The sequence below is a fragment of the Raphanus sativus genome, chromosome 6 (assembly GCF_000801105.2).
Source record: "Raphanus sativus cultivar WK10039 chromosome 6, ASM80110v3, whole genome shotgun sequence".
Lineage (NCBI taxonomy): Eukaryota > Viridiplantae > Streptophyta > Magnoliopsida > Brassicales > Brassicaceae > Raphanus > Raphanus sativus.
This window is the reverse complement of record NC_079516.1, coordinates 43,639,141-43,667,103: the sequence shown is the minus strand read 5'-3', so window position 1 is coordinate 43,667,103 and position 27,963 is coordinate 43,639,141. Positions and strand designations below refer to the sequence as shown.

Here is a 27,963-nt window from a genome sequence, read left to right as displayed (position 1 = left end):
TTGTAATCAATTATAATAATTTGCGTAACTAGTCATGAGACTAGACATTGCCAAAAAGGATCAAAGATATGTATGTGTAACAAAAAAAAAAGAGATGGCAAATTAATTAGTCTCAAATATGGCTAAGAAAATAATTGATACCGTTAATAACATCTTCTTTAATCCTATCATTCACATCAAATTGTATTATAGTCTAAATGTCTAATACTAACAGAAAGAGGAAAACTGAAAGGTGAGTTGTCAAACTCCAAATAGCAAAATCTTCTCCAAGCCAACCAAAAGTTTGAGCTGTGAGTAATGTAACAACCACTTACTTTTCTCATGCAAACCCTAATTTTCGCATCCTCTCTCATTTCTCTCTCTTTCATCCTCCCTAGCTCTAAGCCAATCTCCACCGCACATTCTGTAACTCCCACCTTTCTCCGATGGAGGGGCCACGGCTTCCTCCTTCCGCCACTTTCCATGAATCCGATGATGACAAACCCGACGATCCTCCTCCCACCTGGCACCGTCCAACCTCGAGTCTCTCCGCATTGCCATCTCAAGATCCTCCACCACAGCATTGGCGTAATCATTCTCTTAATCTCTCCCCAATCCTAGACACACCTCAACGGTCTCTTCCTCCTCCGGATTCAATCCCTGAGCTAGAGACTTACGTTGTCCAGGTACCAAGAGATCAAATCTATTGGACTCCTCCTCCGGAACACGCAAAGTACGTCGAGAAACTCCGTAATAACCCGGAGAAAAACAAAAAGAATGGGTGTGCTAAACGTCTTATGTGGTTCTTTATCATCTTGGTCGTCTTTGGACTCATCCTCGGTGCCATCACTCTCATCCTTCATCTTGTTTTCAACCCCGCTCTTCCCGTTTTCGCGGTCGAGAGATTAACTGTAAAACCAAGTTACTTCGAGGTCGCGTTGAGAGCTGAGAATCCCACGTCTAACATGGGGGTAAACTATATGATGAAACCAAACGGTGTCGTTTCGTTAACGTACAAGAACAAGAGACTAGGACGTGGGAAGTTCCCAAAGATGTTCCAGGCCGCGTCTGGATCCGACAAGGTCAATGTGAAGCTGGATGGATCGACCAAAAACGCGGTTATGCCACCGCGGGGATCGAAACAACCGGTAAGTTTGGTACTGATGATGGAGCTAAAGGCGGACTACGAAGCAGGACCGGTGAAAAAGAACAAGGAAGTGGTGGTGACTTGTGATGTTAAGGTTAAGGGGTTAGATGCCAAGAAGGTGGAGATTGTGTCTGAGAATTGTGAGAGTGAGTTTAAGGACTGACACTCTCTATAATTTTTTTTTGTTATATATATGACGTGATTATGTCGTTAGATCTACAGTGTGCTTCAATAATTTATTACTTTCGATATAATGCTCAATTGTTCTGTTTTTTTCCTTCCCCAAATGTCTTTGTTTTTTCGTCACTATTATTGACCGACAAAAAAAGAAACTCAGAACAAGAAAGGCACACCAGACAGATCGTCTTTTGAATATTGCGGTGATGGATAAACAAACAAACATTAAACAAAATTATTATAACACACCTTTGACGAATTCTTGAGGCAAACTGGGCCTTCTTTTGTTTTCTTGATGGCCATGAGAAACATTGTTTTGAAGCAATCCCTTTGCCAGTATTGCTAAATCTATGCATTCCATTGTAGAATTAACTTTTACAACACCATCTCGATTTTCTGCAACCTCGGTTTTTAAAGTGCAACCTCTTTGAAAAATATTGAAACCAAACCTGTCTGATAGAAATGTAAAGCACAATGCAGACATAATTTCAGAATATTCAAACCAAACCTGTCTGTTTTTTTATTTATACGTAATATTATATTAATATTTTATAACTTGATGCAATTTGATGTAATTTTACTATTCATATATTAATATTTTTTTTTAAATTTATATTAAAATGAAGAACATGCTAAAGAATTAATTTTTTGCAATAGTTTTCTATGAATTATTACTAATTTTATGATATTTTTTGAAAATTAAACTCTCTAAATTTTTATATTTGACTAAGCTAAATAAGGTAAGATTATATTTAAAATTGTTTATATAATATACAATATATATTTTAGTTTGTGTTTTTATTTTCACCACAAAGAAAAAACAGCCATTGTAATTAATTAATTTATAGTGAATTTAAATATAGTGGCAGAATTTGTAAATAAAAAATACAAAAGAAAATACTTAATTTGTTGTAAATGCAATGACTAAATGTATAAATAAAATGAAGTAGTCTGCTATTTATGTTTTCAAACAATTCTTATTTATCATATTATTCATGTTTCCAAACAGTACCAACAATACCAAAAATACTTTAGTTTTAATACTATAAGTGTTGCTATTTTCACCTTATAAATAACTACAGAGTATTCTCTATGTTTCATAATAAATATCACTCTGTATTTTTTTTGTTTCAAAATAAATGTTACTCTACATTTCTAATATAATTTACATTAAATCTACTTTTTACTCTTTTAAATAACTAATATATTTTTATTTAATTATTTTCATTTGATTAATCATATACTAAATATGGTTATATTAGTCTATTATACAATTTTCTTAATCTCAAAAATGTCAAATTATTTGACACTTATACTGAAACTGAAGGAGTATAAAACTTTGTGCTTATAACTTCAAAAGGTATAAAACTTTCTGTAGATTGCTCATGATAATCTATATACTCGTATACTACGTGTTTTCATGCACCATGTGCAACAATAAAAGTTTTAAATTTAAATTATATTTAAATCTAAAATTTTATTATTATTTTAAATTTTATTATTTTATTACCAATATTTTAAAATAATTTTTTTTCAGTTGAACAGAAAATTAAGATAAATTAAAACAATTTGTTTTATTTTAAATAAATATTGATATATTTTTAAAATTATAATCTAAGATAGATTTTATTTATTTCTTTGGATAATAAACTTGTATAAAATTAATTAAAAATTTGGTATAAAAGTTATATAATTATAAAAAGTAAAATTTAAAAATATTTTTAAAATTGGTAGATATATGAAAGAAACCAATGATATTATGATTAAATTTTTAATTTTCAAAAAATGTAAAAAAAAATAAAAATATTTTTGGTAATAAATTGTATAGTTATAAAATAGAAATAAACAATATTACAAATTTTTTAAAAATATTATTCAATGTCATATTTGAATTGATTTACTTTAAGGAATAATGTAAAATTTATTATCATATATTCTAAAATAATTTCCAAAAATATAAATCATCATTAAATATAATTATTTATGTTATATTTAGTGATAGGTCATATCATTTTTTAGTATGTCATGTCATATTTATTTAATAAAAGTGATTGTAGAGTGAACATGTCTCATAATCAATTTGCAAATAATGTTTAGTGGATTGTTTGGAACTTTACTTTTTCTTTTATGGTTGGATTTTTTTTTAATTGGTGTTTATATGCAGAATTTACCTTGATATTATAAATTTTAAATGTATTTGCTAGTAAGAAACCAATTGTAGAAAATAGAATAATGACTCATCAAACAGAAATAATACTTTTCAGTCTTTATCCAAAATACTCTCTTTTTTTTTTGATAAAAATGTAGTGACAAAAGTGTAATTTTATCATCCAAATACTATGTAGTGTTTCTACACAATGCTTCAATAATTATAGATAACTTTTTCACTTATTTACAACTAATAGTAATTTTATTCAGGGTAACAAATCCAAATTAGATGATGAAAATGTTTTCACAATATTGGAATGGTTAATTACTAATTAAATATTTTATGGTGCCAGTTACAAAAAGAATATCTTATGGCATGAAGACCGGAAGGTATGCAATCGTTGCACACCAAATCTCTCCATCTTTTACCGTGAAAACGCCCAATCTTCGAATTTGCAAAAAAAAGAAAAAAAAAATCACGCTAACAGCGTTACAGCGGAACATTCTAACTAACTAAATTGATTTAAACTTTTTGTCTTATTGCACAATCTAAAGTCTAAACAAACACCTTTGGACTCTCCGCTTCTTCTTCTTTGTCTGCAACAACATCTTCTCACTCTCTTCCTCCTCTCTTTACTTTGATAATAACAATGGCTACTGCATCCAACTCGGTACTCTTCTCGAGCTCCGACTCACCGAGTCATCATCATCACAACCCGCCCAGAACCCACCTCCATCTTTCCTCCTCCAGATCCCATTCCGTTTCTCTCATACCCACCAAGCAATCCACCTCCCTCGCGATCCGTTGCTCCAACAATGGCGATAACAACGCCTCATCCCAAAAAGACACCCCAATCGAACTCAGTAAGAAAACTTCTCTCATCACTCTTTTAAAACGTTTATGACATTTCAATTCTAAACTCTTCTCTCTAATCTCCAGAGTTCCCAGCATTTCCAACGGTCATGGACATTAACCAGATCAGAGAGATATTGCCTCACAGGTAGTTTTCGTTGAGACCCATTATTTGAAAAGTTCGGTCCTTTCTTGGGGGATCTGACTAACAGGTTTGGTTTTTGATTCTTATTAAGGTTCCCGTTTCTGCTGGTGGATAGAGTGATTGAGTATACACCTGGTGTTTCAGCTGTAGCTATTAAGAATGTTACTATCAATGACAACTTCTTCCCTGGTCATTTCCCCGACCGACCCATCATGCCTGGTGTTCTCATGGTTGAGGTTATAAAATATCATCATATGTTGTTAGATTTAATTGTTAGGTGTTGTGTACAGGGCATAAGGGTTTTGAGTTTTTTTTTTTAATCAGTGAAAAGAAGTTACTGATTTGCTAGTTAGGTGTTGATTTTGGACTCTGAATCCTCTGATATATTAGTTTTGCGTATTGCAGGCGATGGCGCAAGTGGGAGGGATAGTAATGCTGCAGCCGGAAGTAGGAGGATCTCAGGATAACTTCTTCTTTGCCGGTATTGATAAAGTGAGATTCCGCAAACCAGTGATTGCAGGAGACACACTGGTCATGAGGATGACTCTTCTCAAGTTCCAGAAACGCTTCGGTCTTGCTAAGATGGAAGGTAAAGCTTACGTGGGTGGGTCTTTGGTCTGCGAGGGAGAGTTCATGATGGTTTCTGCTGGCAGTTCTTGATCTTCTCAACTATTGTTTCCCTCGTTATATGTTATGTTTTTTTTTTTTCTTCTTCTTATGCTTCTTCTGTGATTCGGATAACTAGACAAGACCAAAGCTTAAAACAAAGTGACACTTATACGAGTCTTCTTCGAAGTTTTCATGCCTTGTTATGTTCTTTATTGATGTCTCTGTTTGGTGAAGAAGTTACACGACACATGAAACAGAACTACAGAAACCCATTTTAATAGATCATAAGACAAGGAGGGACAGACATAACTACTTTGAAATCTGACATCTATTACACATTTGATCCAGAAGCTTAGCTAATCTTCTCACATAGTAAACTGCCAAGGATCACTATCACTCAGATTAACCTTAAACTTCTTGATATGTTTCTCTCTCACGCAATTATTACATATAAAACAGAAACAATGAAGCATTAAAAATATAACAAGCGTCTCAGGTCCCTCTGCTTTTATTTCTTCCTTGTCACTTGTACTCCAAGATCATGTTGTTCTCTGGTGCAAGCCCAACGCAGGCCCTGAGGATGTTCTCCAACATAGCCCTCTGCTTAGATAGAGCGTTCACCACTGGCGTCCCGGGTGGTACAAGAGGTGCTTTTGTGAGGTAACTGAGTATGGTAGCTACTGGGTGGAAAGAGTGGAACTTCCCCTGAAACATAAAAAAATATCCAAACATGAAAAAAAACTCAAACTCTCAAGTGAATTCTTGGATACTAGATAGCAGAACACAAACCTCTCCTTCAGCTTTGAATTGGATTCTGGTGCTGAGTTCAGCGAGAAGAACAAGATCCAAGATGATTGGAGCCGCCAAAAGAGAATCCTCACAGGTGTTATGCATAACAATTGTGTTCTTCCCTCCCATGAATATCTCGGAGGTGTACTCGTCCATAGCCCTCTTACTATCCCCAACATAAGGTACATACTGCAACACAAACTCAAAAACGTTAGCAAGATTAAAAAAAAAACACTATTTAATATGTAAGAAATAGAGATTTATGCCTCTGTGGACTCAAAACCGAACCTTGATGACAACAACATGGTCAGGATGTTCACCAGGCTCAAACAGGATGCCGTTACTAGCCACCATGTCGTCCACCACATTGCTCTTCGAGATCTCCTTTGATCTGAAAGTCTGCGGCGCTGATAGGTTCATGCCGTCATTGTTTCCCAAATGATTATAGCTCACAATCGAAGTAGGCTGCCAAACAATCAATCACAAGGTTTCTTCAGTAACAAGAAACAATTTTACTTGACGAACAAGCTATCTTTCTATTACCTTGATGCCGGCTCCGACAAGGAAATCGACCAAAACAGACTTCGTCTTAGTCTGACCACTCTTGAAATCATCCCCACCGATCAAACAGTTCTTCGATATAGCCAGCTCGATGAGTCCAGGAACAAACGTGTTCTGAGGACTCCCGTTAATAAAAGGAATCCCTTCAAGAACACAAGCGATCGCATAAAGAGTAGAAGGAGAGATCTCAGACTCGTTCTTCTCAACAGAGGCCAAGAGATTCTCCATCGTATCGTTAAGCCCTACAACCACATCGCTGTAACGCTCTGTGTTGGCTGTCCACAACACAACCAGCTTATCCACTTTGTTCTTCTCCTTAAACTCCCTAAAACACAAACACAATCATTACACTAACTAACTAACTAACTAACACACAACAGTTCTATCTCAAACTACCTCATGTCCTTGATGATCTGGTCGACTTGTTCTTTCTTAGTACCTTTGATCACGCTATTGGCACGTGACCCTTGGTTGGCAGCGATGAAATCAGGATCGTAGATACCAGGGAGCGGGACCATGTGCTCCATGTAAGGTCTTAGCTGTTTCTGGAGATCAATGTCAAGGACTCTGGCTCTAGCCATGGCGTCTGCTAAGTTCATGTCGCTTATGTCCCAACCACCGAACACAACATCGTCTGGGTTCACCATGGGGAGAAGACTCTTGAAAGGAGCGTAGATCTCTTCGCCATTGTAAGATCCGACCCGGATCGAAGAAGCTTGAGTGAGCGAGCCAAAGTAGTTGGCTTGTTGTACTTTGTCTTTAGTCGCCCACGAGATCCCTCTGCAACAAAAGCTCGTCAGTTTATTAACCGGAATTAAACCGGAATAGAGAGACTAAACCAAACCGAAGTGTTTTTTTTACTCACTCTTTGTTGGCAATCACACCAGCGGTTAAGGTCGATCCGTTGTTTCCTCCCCAGCCAACAAGCATAACCCTAATCAGTAATCACCATAAATCGAAAATGTGAGTGAGTTCTTGTCCGGAAATCACATAAGGTTAAAGATTAGAAGTTTATTACCCTAACTTGGGGACACGTGTGTCTGTTTTGAATTCGTATTTGACGGTTTTGGGCTTGACGACCCATTGGTAAGTACCGTTATGGTTCTCATGGACGACCTCTGTGGTTTCGTAGTCGTACACAGAATGGATCTCATTCTCTGTGTACTTCACGTTTGGGCTCTCTACCTTGAAGCTTTCGATGAACATCTTCGCTCTCTTTCTCTCTCTGTCTTTGCTTTAAGCTCTGTGTTTGTTTGTGAAATGTGACCTTGAATCGAGGAACGAGTGCGAGGTTATATAGAGAAAGACGCAGAGATGAATAGACACGTGGCGGTTTGCGGTGATCCCTTTCTTTTTCCACAAGCGAGTGGGAGATGGTTGGTTGAGTTAGCAAGGGAGCGAGATGAAGCTAGAATGTGAGAGACACGTTGGAGGCTGGGTCCTTACACGTGGCGTGATCTGCGTTAAGACAAGTCTTGTTTGCTGGTGCTTTCCCGCTTTGTGGGCTCCCACACCGTTTTCTTGCTTCTTTGTGAAGAAGGCACTCGAAGGCCCCCGAGGGCTGGAGGAAGCGAGAAGAGAAGCGGTTTAAAACGGTACAATTTTGGCAACACCGAGATATGAGTGAACGCCACGCGCGATCTGATGTGTGGAATGGGTCTTTGTTGGATGCAACATGTTTCGCGTGAGGCATTTAACGTCTCCGTTAACGATGAAGTAGCGACCGTTTTTTTTTTTTTTTTTTTACAGAAAATGGCTGCTATTATATTATTCAAATTTGAGGTGGTCTGGGTAGTTAGACCGGAATAAAACAATCACTAAAATATAATTTCTTATGGAATCTAGCTTTCTTAACTAAAAAGTCTGAGATCTGATTGCGCGCTCTTGGAATATAGGAAATTTTGAAATCCGGGAAGCATATGAGTAACGTCTCTATCCTCTCTAGTTCTATAGCAAAACTTGGCCAAGCATGAGGTTCCTTGATCATAGTAATCAATTCTTTGTAGTCTGTTCCGAAGTTCTAGCATGTTGAATGCTGAAGCATATTCTCCATCGCTCATCGCAGTGTTTCCACTTCTGAGTGCAGAGCTGATTCTCTTCTGTGAAAGTTCTGTGTTCCCATGAGTTGCGTATTCCCCCCGCTATCCAACCAGACCCATCCACACCCACTAAATTGAGCATGAGATGTCCATGATCCATCAAGCAAGCAAATATTGTCCAAGCTTATGACTTGGGGTTCCTCTACATTACTCTCTTGTACCACTGGTGGTATCGCCTCATTGGTATTAAACCAAGCTTGACATTCACTTTCAGCATATCGAACTAGATCCAGAGGATCTCTGTCTATTCTTCTAAAGAGCTTGTCATTTCGAGCCTTCTAGATGTACCAAATTATCTAGGGATAAGGATATCTGTCTTGTTATGGTTCAAGTATACCGTTCTTTTTGCCAGAAGAGGTAATCTATATTCGTGTAGATACTTGATGCTGGAAAAACACCTGAATTCGTTGGAGTTGATGAAAGTAACCAAACTTGTAGAGCAGGTGGACATTCAAAAATAGCATGTGTTACCGACTCCTCTGGTTCATCACATCTTGGACAATAATTATCACATCACATATTTCACTTCATTAGATTTTTCGTTACTGCCATGACCCTTTTTAAAAGTAGAGTCTAGAAGGTATATATTATCGACTACTTTGCTGATGCATGTGGAGTCATGAAAGAGGTATAAAATAAAGTTCAGTTTTGGAGATGTCTAGATGCCTGATCAAATTTTTAATCAAATGTATGACTAGTTTATAAGAGTTTTTCCTTTTTTCAATAGTATTCTATATTATTTTATATTTATATTCATATTCATATTCTATTCATAATTCAATTAAAATGTTTATATTTTATATATTTGAATAGGAAATATACAATACAAAATCGAAAATAATCTAGTACAAAATACTCCTTTAAGGATTGGTCTCACAGAAAGAAAAAAGAGAGTTAATGTTTTTTTTCTTTACTTTTTTTCTCATAATATTATTCCTTAAGAAATAATATTGTTTTTTATCTAACATTAACCTAAAAAAATCAAATAAATCCATCTTTTTCAGGGGTTTCAAGTTCATTTTGGTTATGATAACTTGGTTACAGTGGATCCTATTGGCACAAGTGGTGGCTTAGCTCTCTACTACAATAATGAGCATCAAATTAAGATACTATACACAAGTAACATAATGATTGACGTGGAGGCAGTAATGCTGGAGAAAAAAGTTTTCATGACATTTGTTTATGGTGAGCCGGTTCAGAAGTAGAGGGATCAAGTATGGGAAAGATTGACTAGATATGGCTTGGCAAGATCAGATCCGTGGTTTATAATAGGAGACTTGAACGAGATTACCGGAAACCATGAAAAAGAAGGGAGCAATTTACGGAGTGCAGATACTTTTTTATCTTTTAATAACATGATTAAGAATACTGGATTATTGGAATTCCCAGCTAGAGGAAATAAATTGTCTTGGCAAGGAAAGAGAAATAAAAAGATGGTTAGATGCCGCTTAGATCGCGCATTAACGAATGAGGATTGGCACACACTTTTCCCGTGTTCTTATACCGAATATTTAAAGATGGTGGCATCGGATCATCGACCAGTGGTGGCGTTTATGGAAAATAAAATTAAGAAAAAGGGGTCAGTTCCGGTTTGACAAAAGATGGATAGGCCAGGAAGGCTTATTAGAAACAGTTGGGAGAGGATGGAGTGACACGGCAGGAGCTGGTCGGGATAACTCGGCAGATTTTGTATCAAAAGTAATCAACTGTCGTCATGAAATTTCTACTTGGAGAAAGAATAATCCACCTTATGGAAATGAGAGAATAGGCGAGCTTCAAAAGGCACTGGAGGAAGTACAAACAGATGATAGCAGAACCCAGGAAGATATTATAGAGGTGTCAAGGAAATTACAGGAGGCTTACAAGGATGAAGAGAAAAATTGGCACAAAAAAAACCGAAATATGTGGAATATAGCAGGAGATAGAAGTACAAAATTCAATACAAATATATGATTAAACACAAAAATTCAAACCATATAAACATACAAATATATGATTAAACACAAAATTCAAACTAACAACTAGCAAATCTTGATTAAACATATATAACCACTAAGTTTTTAAATTAAATACGAATATATGATTAAACACAAAATTCAAACTAACAACTAGCAAATCGTGTGCCTTCCTATTTTTTTTGGTTTTAATCATAACACACATTAAACAAAATCTTCTACTTAAAAATCCCAAAATTTATTATTACATATAAATAAAATATAAAATAATTTATTAATAAATTATTAGTATATTGCTTTCATAATATGAGTCCAATTAATTGTAAATATTGGATTTTTTATGATGCACTGTGATATAATAGACGATTAAAATCACAAAATATAATTACTCAAAGTAATAAATAAAAATTTAATTCTGAAAATGTGATAGTAACAATTATGTTATACATTTTAATTTACACAAATATATATATATATATATATATATATATCACTTTTACAAAGAAAAATTTAAAGTGAAAGCAAATATTAAGACGGTCTCGGGTTAAACTCTAGAAATAAACAACAACATTGCAAAATTATTTTTCTTTAACAAATTTATTTTAATATAAAATATAATCCCAAATATGTTTATATACTTTATGTGTATATAAATTTACTTAATTTTTTTAAGGGATGCTAAGATTTTGGAAGTGGAAAATATTATGATCCACCTCTATATTATTTTAATTAGAAATTTTAAAATATCAGAATATTTTATTAAAATTTTAATTTTAATTTTTATCAAAACTGCATAAATTAAAATTTCAATCTTTATTTATGTTTAAATATTACAAATATATCAATTAATATAAATAAAAAAACTAAGAATATAAAATAAATACCCGCCCGGTCGAGCGGTTCAAGGTCTAGTGAATCACTTAAAACATGATAAAACGGCTTATTCCTTACTCATGATGCTAATGTTGCAGAGTACGATAATAGAGGTAAAAAGAAAGCAATATTTAGAAAAATTGGGCCGAAGCTTATTTAATAAGCACCCACAAATTTTAAAAGATAAGTTCAACTTCCTACGGAAAATAAATTTACTAGAAAGTGTAATTATTGTAGTAAGATGACGTAAAAATGGGAATGTTATAGGAAAAATGCTACGAAAAATCAAGTTTTTATAAATAAAGCGGGTCTTTGTGTTGGGGTCACATTAACTAACATGATTGAAAACAATGTATGGTGGTATGACACAAGTGCAACCACACATATCTACATTAATATAAACTAGATTTCGACCCGCACGGTTATTTCATGTTTATGTATAAATATACATTTGTTTTATATAATTAGTATATATTTCTAAGATTACTTATATATATTCAAATGTGTATATAATTTTTTCAAGTACAATAATTTTATATTTTTTATGCTGTAAATTAATTAATTATTTCAAATCATCCCATGTATATTGTTTTTATTATATATTTATCATATTGAATTTGCATTTGATTATAAAACAAAAAAATTTACACATGAAAAACATATTTAAATTTTATATTTTATTTAATTTATTATCATCCTGACCCGTAATTAAAAGCGTTGGATTTTTTTTTGCAAATTATTATGCTTATTCATTTTAGATAATAAATTACTGTATATATGAAATTTTAAGATAAGTTAATTTTATTCATGTATTATGTAGTTTACTAATGTTAAACCATTCTAGCAACATATTATATCTTTAACATATTTGTTTTATATTTATGAAAATAAAATATATTAACTTATCAATTTTATCATATTTAGTTCAATATAATGGTTTTCTTTTAAAATGGTATATATTATGTAAATATATAAAATAGGATATGACTTAATTTTTTCATTTTATAAAAGATAATTGTATATATATTAATGTATAATAACATTTTACTAATTACAAAATTAATGTGTGTATTTATTTACAAATTTTGACAGTTAAGATCTTGTTATAATATTTTTCAACAGATTCGTTAAAAATATTAAATATAGATATTTATGTTCTAATTTAAAAGATATCATAAGATATGATTTAAGTAATTAGAAATATTATATTATATTATATTAGTACTAAGGAAATACATTTAATAAATTTTCCAAATGATGGTCCAAATAAAAATATCACACATGAAAAAGTCATAATAATTTTTTTATTTTTAAAAAAAATATTACATGATTTACAAATTTGAACATGTTTTAACAGCGGATTATATTTATTTATTTATATATTTAAATGAAAGAAATTTTGAAAAAGAAATTGGGTTGCGTTACTAATATATATGATTTTGTTATATTTATTTATATAGCATATCTAATTTTATACAATATAAACTTTAATAAATTTATAAAATATAGCATATAATTTTATTCTATTAACATTAATTTATAATAAAATTATATTGTTAATCACGAAACTAATTAATGTATTATTTTATAAAAATTATTTAAACTTTTTGGTAAAATCTTATTAGATTTTCTCAACAGATTTTCTATAAAAATATGGAATGTTATAATGAATCATAATAATAATGATAATATTGGAATAGATCCAACTTAAAGTAACATGATTTTATAGGAATAGATCCAAAAGATTTTCTAAAAGTAACATAACTTTACAGGAATAGATCCAACTTAAAAATTACACATGAATCAAGGTTGTTACTTTTGTTTTAATATATACGATATGTTCATTATTTATCAGAAATAAATATGATGATCACGAAAAATGGGAACAAATCCCAATCAAAATTTGAAAATACAAGAAAAAATATACCAACGTAATAACATATTTTAGACATGAGAAAGAATAGTTGACACAAAAAAAAGACATGAGAAAGAATATGATTTCTGGATCTTTGATGACTGAGCAAACATTATTTTGGGATCATTTCAAATTCGATCAACTAATATTTTAAAAGATTGGTTTTTTTATCTGAAAAGTTTTGTTAAATCTAAATTAGTTAAAAATTTGTAGTGGCAATCTTTATGAAAAAACATGTTATCAAAATTTCAATGAATAAAAATTACAATTTTGAGTTTTCTTTTAATATTTGACATGAATGTTTTTTTAATTTGTAGTGGCAATCTTTGAATCTTCTAATATTTGACATTAATATTTTTTCAGTATCTGGATAATTGTAGAGTAATTGCACGCAATATACATGTTCAGAAGATTGTTTGCACAAATGGTAACGGTCACTGTGCGTACTGTTCGACCAAGCCAATATGCCATAATTGCCCTTAATCTCTTTCTCTCCTTCACCTGCAAAAACAGTTTGGCTCCTCTCTCCTTCGTCCTCTATTCTCGATCAATCCGTCTCTCTGATGAAGAAGGCAAACGAGCTCTCGATCCTCTGCGACGCCAAGGTCGGTGACATCGTCTTCTCCAGCACCGGAATGGTTTACTATTTCTCCAGCGAAGGTAAAAAATATTGAATCTTTTGTTGTTTTGGGTTCATTTGAGATTCATAAATAGGTTATAGCTTTATGGGTTTCTGTGTCTAAAAAACAGAGCAAGGTGATATGCATGTATTTTAGGGTTGATAGTGAAGTGTTCTGTGTTTGTTCTGGGTTTTGTCGTTTAAGGACTCGAGATTGTGATTCTATGTGGATTTGGTTTTGTCTGAGAAAGATATGAGATTAGTAGTATACCATAGAGATTAAGAATAAAGAAGCAGTCTTTAGTGATATGTTTGAAACTAATTAAATGAGAGTTTTTGTTTGTTTCAAATGTGTTCAGGTATGGAGCACATTCTCTCTAAATATGGATACAGTGCTGCTACGTCTGGTCATAGACAAAAGGAAGAACAACAACTTCTACTTTGTTCTTCCCAAGATAATGGTGATTTGGTATGTGTAATCTATCTATAAGCAGTGATGAGCATTTGCTATCCCTTTTACTTACGTTGATTCCTTTGTTGCAGTTGTGGACAGATGAATCTTTGACGAGTGAGCTTGAGAGATTACAGCTTGCAATTGAGTAAGAAACTTGTGTTTGTTTTTGTGTTAAAGCTTCGGTCTTTTATTTTCTTAATTCATTGTTTTCAGGAAAATCAAGGGTAAAGAGTTTGAGGGTATGAGTTCATTTCTCTTGAGATCGAAAGGTGAAGAAGACAAAGAACATTCTTTATTCAAAAGATTCTGTTTTAAGACATCCTTGTTTCATTTCATTTTGTTACCATAGACGGAGGAGAAAGTGGTAAATTCCAATTGTCTCATATATCCAATCCCCTTAGTATTAATAGAGGAGCAATTAAAAAGAACAACCTTTAAAGAGTAGAATTATTATCATGTTGTCATTTTGCATAAGTGTCTTCTTCACAATTCATCTCAGTCTTCCTATGCATTGATCCTTAAATTACTAGATTATTTACATCAGTTGCCATTGGTATGTCACAAATTTACAGCATGATTTTTCATTACATTTTGACTATAGTTACTGATTTTTGTTCTTGATGACATAATCTATGGAACGTAGTGGTAACTGAAACCAAATTAATGATTGATAGCTAACTATTTCTATAATTACGACCATGACTTATTCAAAATATAAATGTTAATGTGTCTCGCTCTCTCTAAAATGTTAACGTTTCTTGGTTAAAATTTTTACAATACGAAAATGCAATTAATATTCCACCATCTAGAAGTATTTTGGTTCTGGTCCACAATCTCTTACTTATTAATCAAGAAACATTTTTAAAAACTAACCTTTAATTTATAAATTATTTACAAGCATGACATTTTGCTTAGGTGTCATCACCATAATCTCTTTCACAATACTTAACTACCAAACCATCTATTACTAGACTAATTATAAGAAATACCACTGGTCATACCAATCATTAACAATAAACATGTGAATCATTTATTTTAATAAAAAGACTATACACATCATTCATTTTCGTTTGTATTCATATCCTGATATTTAACACTATGAATCTATATCATACATGAATAATAAATCATGTTTCATTATTTGTATCATAGATATTATTATAATTCAAATTAACATTTCTAACAACACAATATATTTAGTGTTACTACAACATATCTCTTCATAAACTTCATTAGAAAAAATATGTGCAGTATATAATCATGATTATATGTTTTAAGTTTAGCAGTAAAATGTGAATGTTTTATGATCAAATGAAGTGCATATGAAGAGATCCACATGATTGTATGTATAGGTCATGTAAACTCACAGATTTACATGATCATATTGAATAATTTACAAGAAAAAAAAAACAATTTCGAAATGCCTCTAGTTCATCTTATAACTGGTCAAAAAATTTTTTTTATAAAAAAAATAGTTTTAGCAAAAAGAGAACTGGTAAAAAATAACCTTGTGGTAAGAACATTTAGTTGACCGTAATCAATATCCATTATTAAGAACGTACATTACAAACATGATTTGCAAGGACGAATTGAAATCATTTTTAGTTATGGAAATTAATAATAAATTACATTAATTTCATTTAGATCTATACGATTATACAAGACCTTAATTATGGGTCAATTTTTTATATATAATTTTACCTATATTTGGTAATAATAATATAATGCTTACCATGTTTCAAAGGATAGCGTGAATTTAGGATGAAAATTTATATGAGTTGATTTATTGAATATTTGTAGCCTAATTAAGGTGATATCTACTTAAATTAAAATATACATCATCTGAAAATACATACTTATATTTTGATATTTTCATTTAACATATATTGAAAATTAAATATTTTAATTTTGAAATATTCATCGTTTTTAAATGATTATAAATTATCGAAACCACTAAACATTTGACATTTAAAAAAGTTTGTCGGTGTAAAATTTTGTTATGCAAATATGCAAATAATCATAAAATCATATGAGTAAGAACCTCCTTTAATAAATATTCATATTAAAAGTATACTATATATCTATGTTAATATCATTTAAATTAGTTTATATATCATATACGATAGATAAGATTGATTGTTTTCATTTATTTATCCTAAAATGATTGCGAATAAACAAGAACGGTCGTTTCATTTATATGCGCACGCCAATTTATTACATAATAGTAACTGAATTTTTAGTTATTTAATATATATAATTATTATTTTATAATATGAAGAAAACATAAGATAAGAAATAAATATATATATTTATTCTGCACAAGACGCAAATCTTAATATAAGTATGTATCTCTTTAATAATTTTAGATTTTAAACATTTTCTAAATATCAGGCCAAAACAAACGAACGAAATGATAATAAACTCAAAAATTAATATTTATATCGAGAATAACCAAAATGAAAAGAAAAAAACGACACAAAATGAGAAAAATATTCAAAATAGATAGGATTGGTACGTGAACATAAATTTCTCATAACCATAATTAACTTTTAAAATGCTAAATCAATATTTTTAAAATGATATAGTTTTATTATAACCAAATATAGTAGGTCTGAGATTCTTCGACCTAAATGTTAAGTTCTTATGGGATAAGTGATTTTATAACGTGCAATATACCAGTTCATCAGTAAACAAATTATGCACTTAACAAAAATTTTTTTTAAAAAAATTGTTTAAATGCCAAAAAAAATAATTCAATTAAGAATATAAAATTTATTTTTCCGTGCGATATTTGTTAAATATTTTTTATATAAATTCACCCTGCGCAAGGCGCATGTTATATTCTAGTTACCTAAATAAAAAAGTTATTGCATTCGTACCTAAATAACTTTACTTTTATGGTTATCTACCTAAATGACTCATAATTGTATTATGATCTATGAAAACTATTATATAGTTGATTTTACGGTTGATAATTTCACTTAACTTTTGAAAAACAAAAATCATAAGTTTATAGAAAAAAGAAGCGGTTGAAACGGCAGAGTATTCACCACCGAGACATGAGTGGCTGCCACGCGCGACCTGATGTGTGGTCTTGTTTGGATGCACACGTGACGAAAGATGATGGTGTCACTCCAGTGACGGCGCGTGAGTTAACGTCTCCGTTAACGGTAAAGTAGTGACCGTTTTAAAAGTAAGTCTACGTGGTCCCAATGAAATATAATATTGACTACTTTGCTGATCTATGTGGACTCATGGAGAGGGATCAAATAATGTGTATAGTTTTTATTTGTTTGGAGAACTCTTTTTTTTTGTCAACATTTGTTTGGAGAACTCTAGATGCATGTAAGATTACAAAGTAAATACCAAATTATAATATCAAGATTTTTAACTGAGATTTCCATTAGATTGGAGGTTTGATATCAATTTTTCTAAAACTATATATATGCTGAACTATCTCTCGTGGGTTTTGTGTTGTACATATAGATTCAGTTATGTCTGGCACAGTTCAAGTGTTGGAACTTGGAAGAGAACTGTCGTAGAATTGTATCTATGCTGTTATGTTTATGTTTCAACTTTGGCAACAGTGTAAACTCTTCAGAAAATGGTAATCTTAACATCTTACCAAAAAAAAATGTTTATGTTTCAACTTTCATGGTAAATATTGTACCCTAAGATTATTGAATAAAAAGGGTTAAAACATCATTGTCAGAGAGTCGTGAAATGAATAGTTGTGGTCCTTGTGGACCTGGCGAGTGAATATAAAATGACAAAAGATAATGCATGCAGCGAAGACGAAGCAGTGACCATTCAAAACATTGTTTTGTCGTTTTTAAATGTAATAGGCCCATTCAAAACACGGACGGATCTGCTTGCATGCGCCTTAACAGTAGTCCAAATAGTGGCATCAAAAATGATCACTACTGAGTATTTCACTGGGTTGATATGTTGCTCGGTTAGTTACAAGGTTTTTGTAGTAATGAATTATTCAGTTATATGTGTAATTGTAAATACTCTTTAGGTAAAAAAACATTTCTGCAGTCATTTGAACCAAGAACCTAATTGCGATCACAGTTCCAAGTTTAAACCAATAAAATATTAAGCTTGATTTTTTTCCTGTCAACCTCTTAATTAACCGCATCCGTTTCAGACCACACAAGACTCTGTCCTTTCATTTTTTGTTTGTTTGTCTGTTTACTCTCCTTTCACTATTTTTTTTTGTGTTTACTATGTAGACATGAGCATCTCTAATGAATTATATGAGAAGTTTCTAGGCCATTTATTATATGTTCGTCGTGATGTGATAATATTATCAATTATTACTGAACACACATAAACATATATCACGGTTTACACGTTTACAAAGTTTAAAATTTCGGTTAGTTCAACACTTCAAATAATTCTTTTAAAAATTTATATATAGAGGGGAGTACATATTTCTCGTATCCTACTAAAATATTTTATACTTGTATTACATATGATGTCGATTTTATTATAAAAATCATAAAATAATTGAGAATTATTACATGTTTAAAATTAATTTTAGATTAAAATGATCATTTAAATTAAACAAACATAAAAGTGTGAATATTTTATAGTAAAATCTTCTACTATAAAACATAATCATTTTGAAAAATCTATTAAACAAAATTATTGTACATTTTCGTTAAACTTAACTATTTTTTTTTATCTTACCTTATATTTTCTAGAAATATAAGATAATATGAAATAGATATCAAATTTAGTGGTTTAATCAATCATATTATTTATTATACTTGGTAAACAAAAACATCTATAATAATAAAGTTGACAAGAAGCTCTCTACAGGCGTCCACGTCTCCTCTGTCCTATGCTCAAACTTCGACACGTGTTGATCAGAGAGACACCCTCTTTGTTTTCTTCTCTTCGTCTTGCGGCTTCCTATTTGTTTTTAAGCAATTGTCTTGCACGGTGTTGGGCTATTTCTTTATTCACTGGGCCATCCCACTAAAATTCCGGCCCAAATTGTTTTCAGGGTTACGTCGCTATCGTCTCTCTCAGATTCCTGTAACGCCTTCGTTTGTCTTAAAGGTGATCTTTAATTCCATCGTTAAGTTTCACTCAACCTCTATTCCCACTCAGTCTCATTAACGAGTGGCTTCCGTAACTGTTCCTAAGGTCGATCTATAAATACAACAGTTTGGAGCGATGAGAATCAACACCACCGAGATACTCATATCTTTGATAATCGGACACAAGTTCTTCAATAATGTCGTCTTCTTATGTTCTGCTCCCTAACTTGAGACCCGGCCGTTCCTCTAACACGGCAGAGGTGCGACTTCTAAGGTTCTGGGAAGCTCGCAATGTCAGGAAAGGTGGAGAGGTTATGAGTGTTGACATGCTTCTTCTCGATGAACAGGTGAATTCTACAATTTCTGTTTCTTAATTCTGTAGATTTCGTTTTTTTTACAGACCTCGATGTGTAATTGTTTGCAGTTTGTTCTTTATGCGTCGCAGTCTACACTCATCCACGGGATCATCAACTCGAGCTGCGTCTGACACTTTCCAGAAACGGCTCAGTGAAGACTCTCAATGGTTTTGATGTCGGGCGAAGTAACCCAAAATTCAGACTCTCTGACACTCCTGTGTCCATACGATTCAGTGAGGGGACTTTTTTTGAAGAAAAGAATACCGACGAGTGGTTCCGATTCCGTAGCCACAAGCAGTTTCTGACACACGAACAAAGAACTCCCTGGTATTTCTTTGCTCCTTATTAAATTTATCCCACAGTCGTATCTCATCTCTTTTAACGTCTGAAATTTTGTATTTTGCAAGATATTTTTGGTGAACTAAATACCATCAGAAGCACGATCACCGACGGACTCGACGGTTCTCAGCGTGTAATGGTTACTCTGCGTTTGGAAGGGTAAGCGGTATATTAGTTCATCCATTAATTTCCATTTTCTTTGTTATTAACACATGTACCGATTTTCGCAGGGGTGTCCATGTTTGTGTCAGTTTGTTTTACGGCCATACTGTGACTTTCCAAGCTAGGTTTGATCAGCACACCACTGAGCCAAAGGTTATGATTTTTACCAGCGTCAACCCCAAAGTTGTTGGAGGTAGTTTACATGTTCTCACTTTCGAAACATTGACTAATATTGATCAGTATACTGCAGTCCATTTACACTCTTTGCATTTGCAGGGAAGCTTTTCCTCAACGCTACATCTGGTACTCACTTTTATTTCGACTGTGACACATCAATTGATAAAGAACATTATGAAAGGTATGCAATATTATGCTAAGATTGATATAGTTCGCATCATTTGTTTATCATTCCCAAATGATTTTTCTTGGGGGTTTTTATTTTCTTATGTTTGCCAATAGACTGGTTGGGAATGGAGCAAATGCGAACCAAGTCAAAAGTGATTCTTGCTCAGAAAATTGAGCCATTAACCGTTGCTGAACTTAACCAGTATGTCCTTGCTGCCGATCCCCATGTTGAAATATTCCAAGCAAAACATTTTATTCCATGTGTTTTCTTTTAATTTTACTGACATTCTTATTGGTGTCAGACTATTAAGTTTTTGTGCAAGGCCGAGGTAACCAGTCTTCAGTCAGAAAAGGGATGGGGCTATATTGGATACTCCAAGTGTGCATAGAAGCTTCAGCGTGATGATACGTCTTTCACTTGTCTCTCATGTGATAGGCAAAACGCTATGGGTGTATTGAGGTAAATCTTCATGACTCTTTTTCAAAACTGTTTTTGTTAAGTTGTTTGCTTTTTTTATCACACACCAAGAGTTGACGAGAGTTCCATTGTAAATGATCAGCCATCCGCACCGACTGCTCCATCCGACGGTCTTCAAGCTGCAAACAAGCAAAAACTTGTCGACAATGGGAACATGAGGAAGAAGGCACGCAAGGAGTAGATCAACGTGAATTGCATCATTCTCCACCTCCTATCCATTAATGCTCTATCTTTATCTTCTTTTTTCGTCTTAATAATTTGGACCCTTTAGTATTTTTTATTATTACAGATTTGAACTCTTTATTTGGTGGATGTTTTTTTTATGAATGCAATTTGCTCTTTTTCTTTTAAGATTATAGTCTTCTCATTTTTTTATTATCCTTTCTGGTGAACATTATGAGCCACATTACAAAAAAACAATATAATTCTTAGATCTATAAATCATGTAGGTTCCAAATCAACGAAGACCCAAAATTCAATGTTCGAAATGCAAAGCTAAAAAAAACAATGATGAAGAACCTAATGGTGAACTTTTTAGATTTTACTGTAGTAGTTTATTTTTAATAAACACTCATCGTCCTTTAAGAACAAACTTACAATACTTGACCCTAACGTTAAAACAACATACCAACTATTTGTGATTTGCGGTAAATAAAACAAAGTTAGAGAAACATTTTCGTAGTTTCGTACCAATATTTCTCAGTCCAACCTTAAAAGCAAAGTTAAAAAACAATGATAGAAAATAATTAGAAATTTCAGACTCCACTGTAGTAGTTCATAGATTTGTACTATCGTTCTTAAAGATCAAACATACATTACTTGGCAGCAAAGTTAAAAAAAATAACAACTGTTTCTGATCTACCGTAAATAAAACAAAATTAAAGAAACACTTTCGTACCACTATTCAATCCTTTACCTTAACATACAACGTTTAGAAGTTTACAGAGGATAGTAACTGTTAAAAGTTTTCCTGACGCCTACTCAACATAATTCTTTTACAGTTGACGTTTAAGTCAATCAATAAGCATTACTCAGCCGTTACACTTTACTACATAGCTAATAAGATTTACAATACTCATAACACAATTACATATCCTAATTCTACTCAAAAATCATAAAATCTGAAATATTGGTTAAGCCAACCGTCAAAGCTAGATGCAGAGACACCGAAGGAAGTTCCTCACATAATCAACCTCAGCCTGAAGCATCAGGTTCAGCATTATCAGCTGTCAAGAAGAGCGGTTCTAGAAGAAAACCAGGTCTGTTTCGTTGCTTTTGTTTGCTAGAGTGTAGGAAAAGTAATCTTTGATTCCAGCTTAAACAAAATTAATAAAAAATATTATTATTATCACTATTTAGTAGTTTCTGTACTCTTTTCTATAAATGTTTAAAATTTTAAAATATAAAAACAATATCTCTCCATTAATATAAAATTTTCGATCCAGTACTCCTTTCTCATAACAATAACAATAAAAAAACATTCCACAAGTAAAATAACCATAAATATTACCTTCATATGCTAATAATATAATATACAATTTCTCTTTTCCTCTCATTAAACTTCACTACTACACCTACTAGAAATTATAGCATTGATAAAAAATGCTCAACAATTCTACGTATATGCTTAACAATTATTTTTAAACACAATCAACAACCATCCGCGCGTAGCGCGGACAATCCACTAGTTGTACCATATAATTTACCTTATCTTTCCCTAGCAATATCTTAGTCAATATTCTTATTTATTATACCAAATAGTTTTGTTTAAGAAAACATTAGATTTGTTTGAACCACTTTATTTTTAAAGGCACCTAAGTTTTAAAAAATCGAAAAATTTAATACTCTTATATTTTCACCTTATTTTTAAAAATCAGGATATATCATATATTTTTACAAAATTTTAAAAAATAATATAATGTAGATATTTTTAATCCACTAAGTTTATTAACTTTAATAGATTTCAAAATTAATTTAAAAGTTAGCATATATCACATCATATAATACTATATCATCTTACATTATATAATTCCAAATATTTACAAAATCAAATTTAACACAAAAAATTTAGCAAACCATATGTAAAAACAAAAATATATATCTTACATTAAATTATTTTTACAGAAGTTTTTAAAATAAATTTTATTATTTAATATAAACTTACAACTATATAAACACTTACAAATCCATACTATTAAATTACTCAAAATCTTTCAAATAAATCTCAAGTATCACGATCTCAACCAATATAACTCTTATTAAATTCATACAAAATATAATGTGGGAGACTATGTATGGGCATTAGGTCTGGTCGTGTAATAACCCTCCCGAAGGGATAAAATGGTCGAGATCAATGAAGTCAGAATTTGAAGCCAAGCTTTTAGGAATCAAATGAAGATGAGAAATGTTGAGTTTTGATCATATAAAACTTGACATGGATCGAAGAAAATAGAAGATTGGTCGAGCATCAACTTTGGGATCGAGCCGCGGGCGATAAAGATTGATCAAGAAGATTTGAAGTATGAGATGATCGAAGAATTGATCGTGGGTGAACTAGGAGTCAAATAAGCTGCTCTACCATTTTTAGAAGAATGTTGGATTGATCAGACGAACGTTTTGGAAGCATCACATTTTTGGAAGCACGACGGTCTAGAAGCTCGACGTTTTTGAAGCCGACGTTACTTAACCACTAAGTTTTCCGCGAAACTTCGTATGAGCGGAATATTATTTCAGAGACATCATAAGTCGGAAGCAGGACTGGAGTTAAGCAGGACGGGAAGTAAGCACGACGGGAAGCAAGCATGACGGGAAAACCCGAAATCGACCAAAAACCATGATTTCGGTATTATCGAATTTCTCGGGGAAGCCGGAGGCTCGGGAAATATTTTTACTCAAGACCAGAATTCCTTTGGAGTTTATTAAAAATATTCAGAGCATCAGAACGGGCATAGAAAAATTTTCGGGATTGATCGCGGGTCAAAAATTCACCGAAAAGATTGATATCGGTCAAATGGATCGAGAAGCTCGAGGCCTTATCTTCTGTGAGATAAGGATGTGATGTAACCTGCCTGGCATGGTATGTGGCAAGGGAAGCAGGAGGTTTTGAAGCCCAGGAGAGCACAGCATGCTGAGTGACACCCAGAAGCACAAGGTGCCGCGAAACCTGCGATCGGAGCATGCTGAGCGACATGTGTGCGCTGAGTGTCAATCTGGATGAGGTCAGAACGTGGATCAGACATGTGGAAGGTGTGGTGTCACCTTGCAGGAGACCCATGTCTTGCAGCCAGACATGTGGAGCACGAGGTGTCCCCGCGCATGCGTCCGGAGCCATGCGAAGCGACACACGGGGCGCCACACGGCTTCGATCTGATTGGTTGCTGTCTACTATATATACCTGACGACCCCAGCTTATTTCAAACCATCCTGCACACCTGAAACTCAGAGAAGAACGTGAGAGAGAAAGCTAGAGAGAGAAAGTTCGAGTTTGATCATTTTCGAGTCTTTTTCGGCAGTTTTTGAGGGTTTCCAAGAGCAGTTACTCTGCGAGTTTTGAGTCAGCATCTACAGAAGCTCTGCTCAAGTGAAGATCAGATCAGTTCAAGATCAGATCAGACAGGAGGCTACTTGTGGAGTTCAAGAAAGGGTTTTGGTCGAGCATTCGGGCAAGGGGTCAAAGCCACGACAAACCAAAAACAGTGAGTCATAGCAATTGTTTGTTAAGCTGTTTTATGCAGGTTCCCGTTATTTGGATGTTGGATCATGGCAGGAGGCCATGTCTAAACTGAGTAACGGTTTGTCTAGTTAGTAGTAATGGTTAGGTTGTTTGAGTTGATAGCATGCTTAGGTATTGCTTGAGAATCGTAGTAGCATGCTAATCGTTAGGTTGCTTGGTTAGTTAGCAAATGCGCTTAGATGATATCGCTAGGTTGTGGATAGTTAGGAATTGATTGATCGTTAGGTTGTAGATTGCTTGCTTGCTTGGTTGTGTTGATTGTTTTGCAGGGATTGTGATGATGTTATTAGTACTTTGGAATTTAGGTCATATAGGCCAATTCCGAGTACACATTATTATGGTTGAGTTAGTAGAGGATCTAGGCCATATAGGCTGAATTCCCTATTAGTCTCGTACCAAGGGTCCTAAGCCATATAGGCTGGACTCCTGATACTATTGGTATGATGTTGAGTTGTGTTGATAGCTTGCCTGATCAGCAATGCTACGCGGCAAGGAAAGTTACGTAAGCATGTCCTTACGCGGCTTGGCAGAGAGGTTGCATAAAGCATGCTCTGTACGGGGAGGTTGCTAGAAAGCATGCTCCGTCATGTGGTATCTTTTGTGGGTATTACATGTTAGTTTGGGGCAAGGAAGGTTGCTAGAGTATGTCCCTACGCGGCTGGGCAGAGAGGTTGCATAAAGCATGCTCTGTACGGAGAGGTTGCTAGAAAGCATGCTTCGTCATGTGCCACCTTATCGGGGTTACATGTCAGTTTCATTGGATGTTCTAGCTCGCGTGCCTTTGTGGCTGTGAGTTAGGTGTTCCGTGGTTGAGAAAGTGAGGAGTAAGGTTGTGATATTAAGTATAGCCATAGTGAGGCATATATTTATTATTATGTTAATGGTGGATTATATTCCGCTGCTTATCTTATTTATGTTGTGTTCTTGTTGATTCACTCGGGTTTCCACGGAGGAAGTCTCGAGTGATGTTTATTTATTATTTATCGTTATTAGGTGAACTCCTCGTCTTAGATTGTTTGGGGTTGGGATGGCGAGGGGTTGTATTTGTTAGTTGGGGCTTTGGCTCACTGAGTAACATTAGGTTACTCATTAAACTCACCTTCAGTTTTAGGAAACCTTAGTGGAAGACCGGGTAGCATGGCAGCTGGACGTTATGAGCACCGGAAGTACTTTTGCCTTTCCTTTTATAAAACGGTACTAGTTTAAGTATTTTGACTCGATATTGGCACTAGGCCTGGATCCACATGTAATATTTTACTTGTAACGAATCTTTTACTATATTTAATAAAAGTGATGTTTTATATTCGTTACAATGGTTCTCTGATAATTGACTAGTCCGGTCTAACACAATGTTAGGTCGTGGTACGGGTTGAAAAGCCTTAGGCCTCGATCTAACGGAAAACGTTAACTCTTGATACGGGTTGCAAAGCCTTATGCCTAGAGTTAGCGGGACGAGTTAGTGGATGAACTGGTCTAAGTTGCGGAGTAAAATTTGTGACTCTGACCGGATCGTTCCTAACCCGTCATGTAGCGCTTCCGGACCATGGTGTTGGGTTGGACGGTCAGTCATATTCTTGTTTGATTGTTGGCCGGCCGGTTGGCCTTTCATCTCCAATCCTTGGTGTTGGTCGCTCCGTCGGTCATGTTTTTGTTTGATTGTTGGCCGGTGGTTCGACCTATGTCTAGGATGGTTCGGGGGTGTTACAGATCAAGTATAAATTGGTTCTTTTCAGATTTAGGTTTTTTAGATCCTAAACATTTAGACATAAATAGGTATTTTAAATCTTATGGTTTGGATTTGGATCGATTTCTTTGAAGTCCATGTCCATAATTCAAATACCTATAAAATATCTATAATTTTTAGGTACGCAATAATCGAATTGGTTTGGAATTTTTAGGACTGAAAAAGATTCGAAGTATATGAAAACTCAAAAGTAAAGTACCCAAACAAACAAACAAATATCTGAAAATATTTAAACTCCAAAAAAAAAATCAAAAGTTTACCCTACATCTGACATGAGGAATCAAAGATACCTAAATACATTTCCTAATACCCAAATTTTTTTTAAGTTTAAAATTTTACCTGAAACTCGAAATTATAATTGAGATACTGGTTCCGAAACTTTAAAAAAATATTCATAATGCCGAAAAACATATTTGAAATGCTGAATACAAATCTAAAATACCCAAATATATCTAATATACACAAAACATTCCAGGTACTTTGAATATTCTATTGGATTTCGGGTAGGACCCAAATTGAAACAGAGACCGCATTCGAATAAAATATTTGCTTTGGACCTCGACCCAAACCACAACTATATTTCCAGGTCGATTTTGGTTTGGTTTTCCAGATCCGGTAAAATATCTAGGCCTAAAATATTATATAAAAATGTATAGCAAATCTTATATAAACTAATTCATAGATTTTATATTTTTAAAATATATTTTCTTCGATATAATAACTTTATAACATAATAATGTATAACAATTTTAAAATATTAATTCACAAAATTTGTCTACAATTCGTTAGACGATGAGATGATTGATGTATATGTATATAAACTTATAACACAAGCAACTTTTAGTCTTAAAAATTGCTGTATAATGAAGAACATGGTTTATGGTTACATGAACTTGAAGCACAAGACAAACTGGATACATATAACATCACATAGACGATCAAAACACACGTTAGTGTCCGAACCGTTACACAGAAACAGTGGCACGGAGTGGCTCAAGGGCTTTCCTGATCTTCTCAACTGCGACTCGCAGGACATCGAGAGATGTGGCGTAAGATATCCGAATACAACTATCGTCTCCAAAAGCATCACCAGGAACCACTGCAACCTAAACACAGGCCCCCAAAAACGTATGATGAGAGAACACTACAATAAGTGCATAATGTTGAGTTTGCATTTAAATGTGGAAATAGTTGTTACCTGAAACTTGTCAAGAAAGTATAAAGCAAGAGAGGACGAGTCATTGATCAAACCAAAACCTTCAGCTTCTGATCCATAGTATGCACTGAAGTCAATAAAGAGATAAAAAGCTCCCTGCAAAAGCAAATACAGTCAAGAACAAGAAGACGAAGAAGACGAAGAAGACGAAGAAGAAGAAGAAGAAGAAGAAGAAGAAGAAGAAGAAGAAGAAGAAGAAGAAGAAGAAGAAGAAGA

The 27,963-nt window shown here is 33.3% G+C and overlaps 5 protein-coding genes and 1 long non-coding RNA gene across 8 annotated transcripts in view; 4 read left to right on the top strand and 2 right to left on the bottom strand.

Moving 5' to 3' along the window:
* The first annotated feature begins 363 nt into the window (after positions 1-363).
* LOC108811317 (NDR1/HIN1-like protein 13) lies at positions 364-1,413 on the top strand. The gene has a single exon (XM_018583364.2). The coding sequence runs from the start codon at positions 426-428 to the stop codon at positions 1,287-1,289; it is 864 nt and encodes a 287-aa protein (XP_018438866.2). The 5' UTR covers positions 364-425; the 3' UTR covers positions 1,290-1,413.
* A 2,521-nt stretch (positions 1,414-3,934) lies between these two features.
* Positions 3,935-5,249, top strand: LOC108811323 (uncharacterized). The gene is made up of 4 exons (XM_018583371.2): positions 3,935-4,315; positions 4,392-4,452; positions 4,541-4,685; positions 4,855-5,249. The coding sequence occupies exons 1-4, from the start codon at positions 4,102-4,104 to the stop codon at positions 5,107-5,109; spliced, it is 675 nt and encodes a 224-aa protein (XP_018438873.1). The 5' UTR covers positions 3,935-4,101; the 3' UTR covers positions 5,110-5,249.
* Positions 5,250-5,318: 69 nt separating this feature from the next.
* Positions 5,319-7,962, bottom strand: LOC108811322 (inositol-3-phosphate synthase). The gene is made up of 7 exons (XM_018583369.2): positions 7,427-7,962; positions 7,274-7,342; positions 6,805-7,188; positions 6,391-6,733; positions 6,136-6,312; positions 5,848-6,036; positions 5,319-5,763 (listed from the first exon to the last, which is right to left on the bottom strand). The coding sequence occupies exons 1-7, from the start codon at positions 7,612-7,614 to the stop codon at positions 5,581-5,583; spliced, it is 1,533 nt and encodes a 510-aa protein (XP_018438871.1). The 5' UTR covers positions 7,615-7,962; the 3' UTR covers positions 5,319-5,580.
* A 5,694-nt stretch (positions 7,963-13,656) lies between these two features.
* LOC108811324 (agamous-like MADS-box protein AGL18) lies at positions 13,657-14,730 on the top strand. Its single transcript, XM_018583372.2, has 4 exons — positions 13,657-13,910; positions 14,229-14,338; positions 14,413-14,468; positions 14,537-14,730. The coding sequence occupies exons 1-4, from the start codon at positions 13,814-13,816 to the stop codon at positions 14,670-14,672; spliced, it is 399 nt and encodes a 132-aa protein (XP_018438874.1). The 5' UTR covers positions 13,657-13,813; the 3' UTR covers positions 14,673-14,730.
* A 4,645-nt stretch (positions 14,731-19,375) lies between these two features.
* Positions 19,376-21,421, top strand: LOC108811321 (uncharacterized). Of its 3 annotated transcripts, XR_008936034.1 has the most exons (9): positions 19,376-19,393; positions 19,481-19,721; positions 19,799-20,057; positions 20,138-20,228; positions 20,300-20,424; positions 20,508-20,589; positions 20,691-20,778; positions 20,879-21,036; positions 21,137-21,421. It is a non-coding gene; the product is annotated as an uncharacterized LOC108811321 (long non-coding RNA). The 3 variants fall into 3 exon arrangements; XR_001943273.2 differs by lacking the exon at positions 19,376-19,393 and having other exon boundaries at positions 19,412-19,721; positions 19,820-20,057; XR_001943272.2 differs by lacking the exon at positions 19,376-19,393 and having other exon boundaries at positions 19,412-19,721.
* A 5,908-nt stretch (positions 21,422-27,329) lies between these two features.
* Positions 27,330-27,963, bottom strand: part of LOC108811314 (bifunctional aspartate aminotransferase and glutamate/aspartate-prephenate aminotransferase) — a 6,404-nt gene continuing 5,770 nt past the window's right edge. The window contains exons 10-11 of the mRNA XM_018583360.2: positions 27,730-27,843; positions 27,330-27,637 (exon numbers count right to left, since the gene is read on the bottom strand). Coding sequence (XP_018438862.2) covers positions 27,497-27,637; positions 27,730-27,843 — 255 coding nt within the window. The 3' untranslated portion in view covers positions 27,330-27,496. The remainder of the gene's footprint in view (positions 27,638-27,729; positions 27,844-27,963) is intronic.